The sequence below is a fragment of the Gigantopelta aegis genome, chromosome 2, assembly GCF_016097555.1.
Source record: "Gigantopelta aegis isolate Gae_Host chromosome 2, Gae_host_genome, whole genome shotgun sequence".
NCBI lineage: Eukaryota > Metazoa > Mollusca > Gastropoda > Neomphalida > Peltospiridae > Gigantopelta > Gigantopelta aegis.
This window is the reverse complement of record NC_054700.1, coordinates 10,498,276-10,511,960: the sequence shown is the minus strand read 5'-3', so window position 1 is coordinate 10,511,960 and position 13,685 is coordinate 10,498,276. Positions and strand designations below refer to the sequence as shown.

Below are 13,685 nucleotides of genomic sequence, written 5' to 3'. Positions count from 1 at the left end.
GCCGTGGTATTTTCTCTCCTGTCTGTGGGATGGTGGATATAAAATAATCCCTTGCTATTAATGGGGAAAATGTGGTGTGTTTCCTCTCTAAGAATTTATATCAGAATTACTAAATGTTTGACAGCCAATAGCCGATGATGAATAAATTAGCTCTAGTGGTGTCGTTAAACAAAACAAACTTTATCTTCTCCTAGAGTTTTGATCGTACAGTTCTAAAACGTGATACAATGATTCTCTAGGGCAGTCTTCGCAAAGTAATAGAGAGATATTTAGGAAATTTGTAATTTTTAATTTTAAAAATTGAATTTAAGGGTATTTCCCCGTTTCTACATCAGAAACCCGTGCTTCACTATTTTGTAACTTTTTCCAAATATGTTATATGTTATTAAATTAACCAAAATTGGTGTCTACTTTGACGGGTTGAAACTAGGGTATGCTACTTTAAACAGCGTACTTAAATATTAAATAAGCATAAGCACGAAAGCAAAATATTAACAAAAAAATTGCATGAAGTGTCGTATAAAAGCTAAGGTCTCACTACACAGATGTCATCTGCCATTGAAACCCATGTTAAACTGCCCAACTTCAATCGAAGATTGCCCATAGAACGGGTTCTCGTTGGCACTAACAACACACACCATTGCGAACATACATTATATAAGCATTTATATTCACTCCAAAATTGTGAACATTTCCGTCTCAGTTTTTGCTATATGACCGCATCTGGCTGTAGTACCGGTCCGAACAGGTGGTTCATTAACCGATTCACTTCGGCTGTCACTTGCGCTATATACCCATGTCCCAAAAGGTCGATGCACAATATTACAAAATAACATGGGCAAAATACAGCCAGAAGGCTTACCATTAAACATACATATTGTTTTAATTCTTCACCATTTCCTAGAAGTGAATATGTGAACCATAACGTGTGCCACAATTAGGAACTATAGTGGACCGTGATGAATGAACTCTCACCTGGAAGTGATCTGTGTAGTGAGACCTAAGTCACACAGAACAGAACACCGTGCTTGTCTCCATGGTGATTCTAAGTACGATAATTGACGTTTCCGCCCTGACCAGCAGCGAGAACACTTTCAAGTAAAGACACGACAGTTTGGCTAGATCTATCGGGCATTACAATTGAGCGACGCTAAATCTTCGCCGTGTATACTACATATTGCAGATACATGTACCTTATAAAATGTATTTAAAGTTAAAGTTTCTTCTGTTTAACGACACCACTAGAGCACATTGATTTATTAATCATCGGCTAATGGATGTCAAACATTTGGTGATTTCTGACTCGTAGTCACCATACGAAACCCCTACCCTTTTTTGCATTAGTAGTAAGGTATCGTTTATATGCACCATTCCACAGACAGGATAGCACATATACCACGACCTTTGGTATACTAGCTGGGACAAGAAATATCCCAACCAACCACGTAGCAAAAGAAAGAAAGAAATGTTTTATTTAACGACGCGCTCAACACATTTTAATTACGGTTATATGGCGTCAGACATATGGTTAAGGACCACACAGATATTGAGAGAGGAAACCCGCTGTCGCCACTTCATGGGTTACTCTTTCCGATTAGCAGCAAGGGATCTTTTATATGCACCATCCCACAGACAGGATAGCACATACCATGTCCTTTGATATACCAGTCGTGGTGCACTGGCTGTGATGAGAAATAGCCCAGTGGGCCCACCGACGGGGATCGGTCCCAGACCGACCAAGCATCGAGCGAGTGCTTTACCACTGGGTTACGTCCCGCCCCCAACTACGTAGCCAGCGAACCCTTTACCACTGGGCTAAGTTCCACCCCTTTCAGTGATTAAAAAGGAATGTAAGCAAACACAGCGCCGCCCCTTAAAGACTGATAACACCATTATTATCTGCTCCCCCAAAACAGTTTCCTGTTGACCTACTTAGGTAAAGGGTTCAGGGTTCACCCTGCCTCTCTGAGGCTAAAACAGTTTTGATGCGCGGTCGGTCTGGGATCGATCCCCGTCGGTGGGCCCATTGGGCTATTTCTCGCTCCAGCCAGTGCACGACGACTGGTATATCAAAGCTCGTGGTATGTGCTTTTAAATCCAGATACCGATTCCAAACCCTGAGTGAGTGCTCCGCAAGGCTCAATGGGTAGGTGTAAACCTCTTGCACCGACCAGTGATCCATAACTGGTTCAACAAAGGCAATGGTTTGTGCTATCCTGCCTGTGGGAAGCGCAAATAAAAGATCCCTTGCTGCTAATCGAGGAGAGTAGTCCATGAACTGACGACAGCGGGTTTTCTCTCTCAATATCTGCATGGTCCTCAACCATATGTCTGACGCCATATAACCATAAATAAAATATGTTCAGTGCGTCGTTAAATAAAACATTTCCTTCCTTCAGTTCAATATTGAACTATTCACATAGGTGCCTAGGGAAACGTTAGACAAACCGATCCGCTAGGTTCATATTCGGAACCCCTCCCCACCCCCACCTCCATGTCCAGAGCTCGCTACGCCCCTGTTTTCTCACCCACCCCTGTTTCTCACCCATCCCACATATCCGTAATTACATGTGACCATGAGAAATATTTGCGGCCCTATAAATAATGCCACTGCTAGATCGATTATTCATGTTGTATTATTATTGAGCTAACATTATCTGAAACACTAAACTAAGATGGCGCGATGGTCGTCATGTTATTTAGTTTAAGTCTAAGCAGGTCCCAGGCAAGTCAACACATTTGGGAAATATAGAACCGCTACTGTATTCTATGCTTGTCTGTCCTTCCGTCCGTCCGTTCTCCGCTCGTCCCTATTCGTCCGTACGTCCGGTCGGCCAACCCGTCCGCCCATCTGTCTGCCTACCGGCCGGTTTGTCAATCTCTTTTTCTTCCTCTCTTTTCATCTCTCGTATTCTCTCGCAACTACCTTTACCCCCTCTCTCTGTCTCTTTCTCTGTCTCTCTCTGTCTCTTTCTCTGTCTCTCTGTCTGTCTGTCTCTCTCTCTCTCTGTCTCTCTCTCTCTCTCTCTCTCTCTCTCTGTCTCTCTCTCTGTCTCTTTCTCTGTCTCTCTCTCTGTCTCTTTCTCTGTCTCTCTCTGTCTCTTTCTCTGTCTCTCTGTCTCTGTCTGTCTGTCTCTCTCTCTCTCTGTCTCTCTCTCTCTCTCTCTCTCTCTCTCTGTCTCTCTCTCTGTCTCTTTCTCTGTCTCTCTCTCTGTCTCTTTCTCTGTCTCTCTCTGTCTCTTTCTCTGTCTCTCTGTCTCTGTCTGTCTGTCTCTCTCTCTCTGTCTCTCTCTCTGTCTCTCTCTCTCTCTCTCTCTGCACACAGACACACACACACTCAAAAACACATACCCCCACCCCACAATACAAATCCACTATATAATTATCCTTCCTTACTTTTCCATTATTCTGAACAGATAGACTACTGCACTCTGTTTGTACATAGACAGCGTGCTTGAACCTTACTTAGATATAAAAACACCACTCCTTCATTTCATCCTTGATATTTGCAGGAACTTGACGTAAACACCTGAACTGTGTTCCAAACATCGCTAACGGTATAACGTAAGCAGAGGGATGGTCTGTGGAAAATAAAATGTATCTTTGCGAGCGATGAGCTTATATATTGAAGTATTCAGTGACATTTATGCAGCTCTGTTTGTACTTTGTTCCCCAAAGTATTTTTCTAAAAACATTCCATGTGGGTAGAATGAGTTAGTGCACACCTGAGGATTGTCTGCATCCCAAACCAACCCTTAAGTGCGATCTTGGATGTTTCTAAAAATTTGTTTTAGCATAGCTGAAACCTTTAATGGATTGAAAAATATCGATCGTATGAAAAGATATTCCTGTGCATCGAATAAAATGGTCTCAGAATTTGTAAATTGTTGAAATTTGTGACTCGTGTAGACAACTAAAGTTTGTTTTGTTTAACGACACCACTAGAGTACATTGATTTATTAATTATCGGCTATTGGATGTTAACTTTCTGGTAATTTTTACATATAGTCTTAGAGAGGAAACCCGCAATATTTTTCCATTTTATATGCATGCACCATCCCACAGACAGGATAGCACATACCACGACATTTAAAATCGGGTACAGGAATACGACCCCTGTATCTTATGTCCGATGGCTTAACCACTACACCACCGAGGGCAGTTAAGTATTATTTTTGAGGGTGGTATATATAAAAAAAAATATATATGTAAAATACTCCCCTATGACCGATGGCTTAACCACTACACGAGGGCAATTAAATTTAGTTTTGCGGATGGTAGGTATACAAAAAAATAAAAAAAAACCCGCCCAAAACCCCACCAAAATTACGCCCCCGCTCCCCCCTCCGCACTCTTCTTGCGGTCAGTTTTAGAACCATCCTTACTCTCAGATTTACGAACACCGATCCAAACTGAACATCTCCGCTGGCAGCTAGGTTAAGCCCATGTGTGACAAACACAAGAGAAATGACATATTTGGTTGCCACAGCTGTCGACGCGATATACGATGTGTTAAAAAATTATTAATAATGTCCGATGTTGATTGGCTACTCATCACAAACACGTCACTGGACATCGGTGTCCTGGAAACACTGATAGCTACATGATATCTTAGCAACCGTTTGGCTTGGCTTAACGGCGACTTTGGGTTAGAAACAGAAAATAATCTTCAACAATTTAAAATTGTTTCATCATATATCTGACGCTAGAAAAGTAAGTGTGTATTGTTATTCGTTTGTAGAATATAGTTTTGTAGTTTTAGTTGAACAGTTTTGCTATTATAACATATTTATTTGATATTTTTGTTTCTATTTTTGCTTTTCTTTCTTTCTGTGTGTTTCATTTTGAATCAAACCGTAGTTTTTATATTCATATGTGATGTTATCTTCTACAAAATATAGAATTTAAAAGTCAACTCTGTATACAAAAACTCTTTGATATGAATTGAAAAATAATATGTGACAAAGAAAAAGATATAAGTTTAACCGTCATGTATTTGATATAGATACAGAATTAGTAATTTGATCCCTTCGTGGTCGATTCCTTGACGTAGCGAATGAGTTTGTACGTATCAATGGCCCTAAGAGCTACGCCAGAAGAACCTCCAGCTTCTGTTATGGACACCCAGGCTGGATTGGTCTTCTTCTTTTGCGGTTAAGCTACATAGTTGATCATTCTTTAGATCAGAATTCGGATTGTGTTGAGAAATACTGCTGTCTAAATCATCTTTAGTACCATTAGCTATTAGAATTAATGTGCTGGTGGTATTGTTTCAATTACTATTTGACGTATAGCCGCTGAGCTAGGTTTATGTATGTACCTGCTTTTTTGTTTTTTGTGCTGATGAACCTAATTTAGAATTAGAATTGATTTATTAATCATCTGTTGGATGTCAAACATTTGGTAATTCTGATATAGTGTTAGAGAAGAAACCCGCTACATTTTCTTTCCATTAGTAGCAAGAGATCTTTTATATGCACCATCCCACAGACAGGATAGCATATACCACGGTCTTTGATATACCAGTCATGGTGAACTGGCTGGGACGAGAAATAGTCCAATGGGCCCACCGACGGGGATCGATCCCAGACCAACCGCGCATCAAGCGAGCGCTTTACCACAGGGCTACCTTGCTGTTAAGCTACATAGCTGATCATTCTTTAGATCTGGATTCCAATTGTGTTGGGAAATACCACTTTTTAAATCTTCATTTTTATCTGTCAGATAGTGTTGCTCTCTTCCGTCAGTGGTTTAGGATGTATACTACCAAATTAAATTCCATAGATGACAAGTGTAACATATGTGGCTAAAATTCCTACCTGCAGCGTATCAATCGAAATAAACACCACGAATATAAATACTACCACCCCTCACCATTAAAGTGAATCAGAAATCATTGGGGGTCAAGCTGCTCATTTCAGAGATAACGGGTAGCATCTATGACTGCCCTAGTTCCGTACAAAATTTGAGGGTTTTTTCTTTACAGGTACCCCATGTTTCAAGCACAAGGCTACTTGACACAATAGTACTAGATGAAATAAAATTGCGTACATTTGAAATTGTGGGGTTTTTTTTACAACCAACACACTCACATTTATCACCAATCACAGGACTTGTGGTGTTAACTTTTCTATCAGAAGTTCGGTGCACCTCAAACTTTGAACCAGCCGGAAGTTATTGTTTTTTTTTTGACTACCTATACAAAGCACCTCGAACTTTAACCCAGCCGGAAATTATTTGGTTTTGTACTATCTATTCCATTGCTTTGTTGTACAACGGACACAACTTCAGGATGTGCTCTGGAGACTGTGGTCCTGTTTGACAAGGACAGTCCTCGGTGTCTGTCAGCTCCAGGCCGTCTGTATGGGACCGAAAATGGTAGTGGCCAGTCCGTAGTCTGAATATCATCGTCTGCTGGTATCTGACCAGGGCTGTGGATTGGGTCCTTGGTTGAAATGGTGTATTGGTACATGGATAGCCTAAAATGATATGGCCTAAGGCTGGGGTTACCCCAACAGGAACCTTGAGTTCTGAAGTCAGAGGTATTAGGCCAGAAGGCGCAACCTAATATAATAACGAGAATCAACGCAACAACAGCTATTATGACTACAGTATACTAAAAACACGACTGAGATTCTTAATATCGCTGTGGCAGCCAAAAGGTCCTTCACAGAATTTTTAATATTCAAAATGTCCATTTCAAAGATATCATGTATCGTATATATTTATACTTATTTTCGTGCTTTTGACCAATTAATGTTTAAGCACGCTGTCCTGGACACATACATATACACACACAACACACACAACACACCACACACACACACACACACACACACACACACACACACACACACACACACACACACACACACACACACACACACGCGCGCGCGCGCGCGCGCGCGCGCGCTAACACGTCAGCTATCTGGGTTGTCTGTCCTGAGAGGGAAATCGGTGTATAATATATATAATTAGAATACTTGATAAAGTGTCTGAACATGTAACGTGTCTATGGTAACAGAACTGGCAACTGAAACGATTTTTCTTTTTCACAAAAATATGTAATATTTAATGTTCAAAATGTCTTAAGATCGTCGTCAAGTTAGCGATCGTGCGATAGAGATTCCCTATCGCACCATCGCTTGGCGACCATACACCATGCGATGAAAAGCTGGATTCCAGTTTGGAGTTCCGAAATCATCGCTCGTCGCACGAGGCAAGGGTCATGTGATGACTAAAACTTTTATATGTCTCTCAAGCGATTTTATCGCTCATAGCATGATCGCTTCGTTTTGAAAAGGCGGGACGTAGGTCAGTAGTACAGCGCTCGTTTGATGCACGGTTGGTCTAGGATCGATCCCCGTCGGTGAGCACATTTGGGCTATTTTTTATTCCAACCAGTGCACCACGACTGGTATACCAAATGCTGTGGTATGTGCTATCCTGTGTCTGGGATGTGGTGTATATAAAGGATCCCTTGCTATTAATGGAAACATGTAGCGGGTTTTCTCTCTAATAACATGTGTCCAAATTACCATATATTTGACATCCAGTAGCCAATGAGTAATAAATTAATGTGCTCTAGTGGTGTCGAAACAATCGTTTTGAAATTGATGATCGAAAAGTGGAGGACGGATGTTACACCTTCTTCACAGTCAACTTGCCACCTTGATCTGTCCTGGAATTCGGTTACAGTTATCAAATATTGATTCTAGCAGCCAGAGTGGTCTACTATTCAACATTTTATATTATTTGTTTTCTTTCTTTTGATTTTGTTTTTGAATTTTTAAACGTTAAAATGTGTGTGTTTTTCTTCTTCTGAAAACAGTGACATTGGGCATAATCAGTTCTGGTTGTCCATTCTTGAAATACATTTATACATAAATCTATTTATGACATTTCGTTTTCGGTCAGTGAAGTCAAAACGAAATAAATGTATTCTAAAAACATTAAACATCTGCAACCGTATTTAGTGGGGGCGAGACGTAGCCCAGTGGTAAAGCGCTCGCTTGATGCGCGGTCGGTTTAGGATCGATCCCCGTCGGTGGGCCCATTGAGCTATTTTTTGTTCCAGCCAGTGCACCACGACTGGTACATCAAAGGCTGTGGTATGTGCTATCCTGGCAGATACAAAAAGCCGTGGTAGTAGATGATATGTTTTAAAACAGCACGACCGTAACAATTACCAATATTTTCACGCCCTTAAAGGGTTAAGCACAAATTTGGGGTTTACCTGGGATGTTTCTTTACGTTACGCTGATATTAATGCCTTCCCTCAATAACCGATACAAGGTTTTTATTTATATATAGAACTTGGATACCACCAAAAACAAATGTTACGGAAAAGTAATTTTTTTTTTTTTTTAATACTATTCACCATCTCAAACATTATTTAAATCTTCATTCGTAAACAAACCATGTAACTTCCTGAATGGAAGAAATAATGATTGAGTGACTAACTACATGAGTGAGTGAAAGGGAGACTGGCTGATTGACTGACTGATTGACTAATTGTGTGAGCGACTAACTGACTGACTGATTGATTGGCTAATTGAATGAGCGACTGACTGACTGATTGATTGACTAATTGAATGAGCGACTGACTAACTCATTGACTAATTGAGTGAGCGACTAACTGACTGACTGATTGACTAATTGAGTGAGCGACTAACTGACTCATTGACTAATTGAGTGAGCGACTAACTGACTGACTGATTGACTAATTGAGTGAGCGACTAACTGACTAACTGATTGACTAATTGAGTGAGCGACTAACAGACTGACTGATTGACTAATTGAATGAGCGACTAACTGACTGACTGATTGACTAATTCAGTGAGCGACTGACTAACTGATTGACTAATTGAATGAGCGACTAACTGACTAACTGACTGACTAATTGAATGAACGACTAACTGACTGACTGATTGACTAATTGAATGAGCGTCTAACTGGCTGACTGATTGGCTAATTGAATGAGCGACTAACTGACTGACTGATTGACTAATTGAATGAGCGACTAACTGACTGACTGATTGACCAATTGAATGAGCGACTAACTGACTAACTGATTGAAGGACTGACTGACTGGATGAGTGAGTGAGTGAGTGAGTGAGCGATGGATTGAATGATTTACTGAATGACTGACTGAATGAGTGAATGAGTGAGCGGGCGACTGAATGAGTTACTGACTGACTGAGTGAGTGAGTGAGTGAGCGAACGACTGAATGATTTACTGACTGAATGAATGAATGAGCGAGTAAGCGAGCGACTGAATGATTTACTGACTGACTCAATGGATGAGTGAGTGAGCGACTGAATGACTTACTGACTGATTGAGGAAATCAGTGATTGAGTAAGTGAGTGAGTGAGTGAGTGAATGAGTGACTAAATGAATGATTGAATGACTGAATGAATTGAACTAATGATTGAATGAATAAATGAATGAATGAATGAATGAGAGAATAAATAATGGGATGAACGCTTGAATGTACTTCACATAATTTCCTATTTGCATGATTTTCTTTCAAAATGTCATTTGTATTTTCTTCTACTTCCAGGTCACGTAAAGACAAAAAAGAAGTGGAAGAAAAAAACAACACTTCGGTCAAGAAAGACGTCGGCGACATCCCACCTACGATTGTTGTCGTCGGGAAACCATGCCGCCGTGTATTCGGCCGTCTGTAACAGCCATCTCGCGTTGTCTTAAAGCCTCGTCCAGATGATCTTTTTCTCAAACGTAATAGCCACCTTATTATGGACTCAAGACGTTTATAACTGATCTGGTAGTGTGACGTTGGAGGAATTGGCGACCACACTTCAAACAAAAGCAGCGCAGGCAGTGATTGTTGCGACCGACCCGAGAACTCTGAGAGAGAGAGAGAGAGAGAAAAGGAAAATATCGACGAAACAATTTATCCGTGGAGCGCTTGGGTTTTCGGCGTGTTTGTGTGTACACAGCGAGTTAAGCGAGTGGGAAAACACGCCAGAGCTATTCATGATGAACTTGGAGATTCCAGACGGTCTAGGAGACCTGCTGAGGGACTTCACGGTGGCCGTGCTGCGCGAGAGACCCGGAGATCTCTACGACTTCGCCGTCGAGTACTTCACCAAGACGCGGGAGCGGAAGAGACCGAAGGAGATCCCGATGTACATCATCGTGGAAGACGACGAAGACGCCGCCGAGCCGGACAAGACGGCGTTCAAACCGCGCAACAACCGAGGCAGGTACGCCAGACGACAGTCCGTCTCCGCCGAGCGGTATGACCCGGAAGAAGACGATAGCGACGAGGACAAGGTCACGTTCGCCAAGACCGACGACCAGAGAGAGAGGCTGTTGGAAGCTGTTGGCGGGATTCTTCTTTTCAGGAGTCTGGATGTGGAGCAGATGCAGGAGGTGATAGATGCCATGTTCGAACGCGTCGTGTGTCCCGGAGAAATGGTCATCAAACAAGGGGAGGACGGAGATAACTTCTACGTTATCGACAAAGGCGTGTACGACGTGCTGGTCGACATCAAAGGAGAGCAGAAGAAAGTCCACCAGTTCGAGAACAGAGGCAGTTTCGGCGAGCTCGCCTTGATGTACAATATGCCTCGCTCCGCCACGGTGGTCGCCGTCTCGGAGGGAACCCTCTGGGCCATGGACAGAAAGTCCTTCAGAAGGATCGTTCTGAAAAGTGCCTTCAGGAAAAGGAAGAAATACGAGAAGCTTCTGGAGTCGGTGACGATTCTGCAGTGTCTGGACGGATACGAGAGGATGAGGCTGGCCGACGCTCTGGTCACGAGGGTGTTCGACGACGGGGAGGCCATCATCGAACAGGGCGACGACGCCGACGGGATGTACTTCGTCGAGGACGGACATATACGCGTCACCATCAACGGCGAAGACGACCACGAGCAAGAAATAGCCACGCGGTCAACGGGGACGTATTTCGGGGAACTAGCTCTTATAGAAAATAAGCCCAGAACAGCGAACGTGTACGCTGTGGGCAAAGTCAAATCGGCGTTTCTAGATCGAGGCTGTTTCGAAAGACTTCTTGGATCCTGTGTGGACATCATGAAAAGGAACAGCCAGCTATATACTATGTATGTCGCAAAATGAATGATGTTTTCTTTCGGTTTTTTTTTTTTTTTTTTTTTGTGTGGCTCTTGTCAGTAAGTGGAGAAGAACGACCCACCATATTATGTGTTTCCATTTAATTACATCCCTGTCATTTTACATTCAATTCTTTAGTACCTTGAGCATATTAGCTTATTGGTACATGGCCCCTTTGGTTTTTGGAAAACGCCAACAACAACAACAACAACAACAAAAAGAACACACATTTGTATTCTGAAGTTGAACTGTTTTAACATGCCCCTATACCACTAGGGTTTCAGGCATGTCCATCCCGGGTCCGGTCTCGGGAAAGTCCATGGACCTGATCCGTGATATATTTTTATTCTATTTGTGACTCAAAGTGACTAATCTGTGGAAGTTTGAGTGAAGGAGGAAGATTCCTATTGTTCTACTAAACTACATCCCTGTCATTTACATGGCCATTTTATTTGCGTCTGAAATCAGCCAGTTGTATTCTATGTATGTCGCAAAGTGAGTAAATTGCGACGATCACAGTGAGCGACGGTCGTGTGTTCACGGTGTTGTGTTATAATTGCACGTGTGTCATTGTAAGTGTTTTAGCCAATTTACTCGCAACAGGAGAGGAAATGGATTTACTGTAGCCTACGAGTTCCCGTGTTGTTGTTGGTATGTGCTTCAGGAATAAAAAAAACGTTGGTGTAAGCAAACAGGTCCGGAAAGACGAACTACAATTTCAAGCCATGTCTGAATGCATCTACCCATTCCTTATGGTGAACTTTACCGGCAGTATAATATGAAAAATTAAAACAATAAAGACAAAACAAAACAAAGTAAAACATAAAAAGACAAAGAAGAACGAATGCAAAAAACGGAATAAACATAGACATTTCTGAAGCAAATATATTATAGTTTAAAAAGCGGTGACCTTGCTATTAGGCGGTGTAAACATTTTTGGATCTGCTTCTTCTTGTTTTACCTTTATAATACACATTACTTATTTTTTAATTTCTTTCTGAAAGCATCAGTTTTAGCGATACGATTATGGATTCGCGCGTCCCTAAAATCTAGGGTCAGTGAGTTTAAAGTAATGTCTGTCTTGCACAGAAACCTGCCAGATGTTCGGGTTTTTTTAAATTTTATTATTTTGTTTTTTTTAATTTAATTTTTTTTCCCTTTCAACTGTAGCATAATATATGACATTTGAAGACTACGATATTACGTCATCGTCATGCCGGATCGAAGATGATATTATTGAGTTTGTGTACCATTTCGTTAGCATCTATTTTAGTCATTCGTATGTCTTTACAGAAATAATTTACGTTTCTTAAATAGAAGAGAGAAACATGATACCTACGACGAAATGTTTTAATATTGATTAGATATCTGTCTACAACATTTTTTTGTCTTCTTATCGAATGCATAATGGAATTGAGCAGATGTTTTGACTCTCACTCCAATCAGGGGGCGGGATATAGCTCCAGCCAGTGCACCACGACTGGTATATCAAAGGCCGTGGTATGTACTATCCTGTCCGTGGGATGGTGCACATAAAAGATCCCTTTGCTGCATTAGGATAAATGTAACGGATTTTCTGTGATGACTACGAGTCAGAATTAAAAAAAATTGACATCCAATAGCCAACAATTAATATATCAGTATTCTCTAGTGGTGTCGTTAAACAAAATACACTTTGACTTTTAACTTTAATAAACTATTGTTAACGCCTACAGTTACACATTATATATTTTAGTTTTTGATTAGAATATCAGTGTCTGTATATTCAATGTGTGTGTAAAAAGGGGTGTGAAAGAAAATACCATTTCTAGTTTTGTTCTTGGACGGAAGGTGTTTAGTCATCTAGTTTCCCTTTTTAATTAGAACAATATTTCGACAAAATATTAATTATAAACGATGATTGTAGAATAATTCAACAGAAAATTTAATTTAATTTAATTTAATTTAATTTATTTATTATTTTTAATTAATTAATTAATTAATTATATTTCGATATATTATTTCAATTGTATTCCCTTTTGGGCTTTAGGCTCTGTTTTTAAAAATAATAAATAATTCAAATTATCGACGAACAGAGGAAATCCCTAACGCCTAATTAACTAAGCTGTTTCTTTCTGATATCGGAGTCTTTTCCTTAATGTAATTTTGTCACACCGTTGCTAAGATGTTTGTTTCATCAATACAGTATCTGTTATTTACTTAGAACGGTGATTTACCGATTGCTACATTCGCTACCTGACCGATAACGTTTTTGAGCGTAAACATAATAAATGTGTGTTTCGATCGGTAGGGAAGTCTCTTTCGCATAAAGCTGGGGAAATATATTTCAACCTTCCATCGATCCGAAACTCGATTAGGGAAAAAGGTATCAATAATAGATTGTAACGCATTTCCATAACAAAGGCTGTATAAATCGTAAGGCATTCATAGCTGTCGTTGGAGTATTTGTAATTTATTTAAAACATGTTTTTCGATATTGTCCATTTTTAAGTACTATTTAAAAAAATATTTTAATGGTGATGTGAATATGCAGTATAATAGTATATAAAGTTTTGTTTAACGACTATTATATTATATATGGTAGTGA

At 40.5% G+C, this 13,685-nt stretch overlaps 1 protein-coding gene across 2 annotated transcripts in view; it reads left to right on the top strand.

The window, feature by feature from the left end:
- LOC121381102 (cAMP-dependent protein kinase type II regulatory subunit-like) overlaps positions 1-12,670 on the top strand; it is a 43,314-nt gene extending 30,644 nt beyond the window's left edge. Inside the window, exon 2 of one of the 2 annotated variants that reach the window (XR_005959048.1) lies at positions 3,513-3,871. Coding sequence is in view for 1 of the 2 variants with exons in the window: in XM_041510221.1 (XP_041366155.1) it covers positions 10,001-11,104 (1,104 nt within the window). In the remaining variant the exon portion in view is untranslated. Of the gene's footprint in view, positions 1-3,512; positions 3,872-9,563 lie in introns of those variants that run through there. The other variant, XM_041510221.1, reaches the window with a different exon arrangement.
- The last annotated feature ends 1,015 nt before the right edge of the window (positions 12,671-13,685 follow it).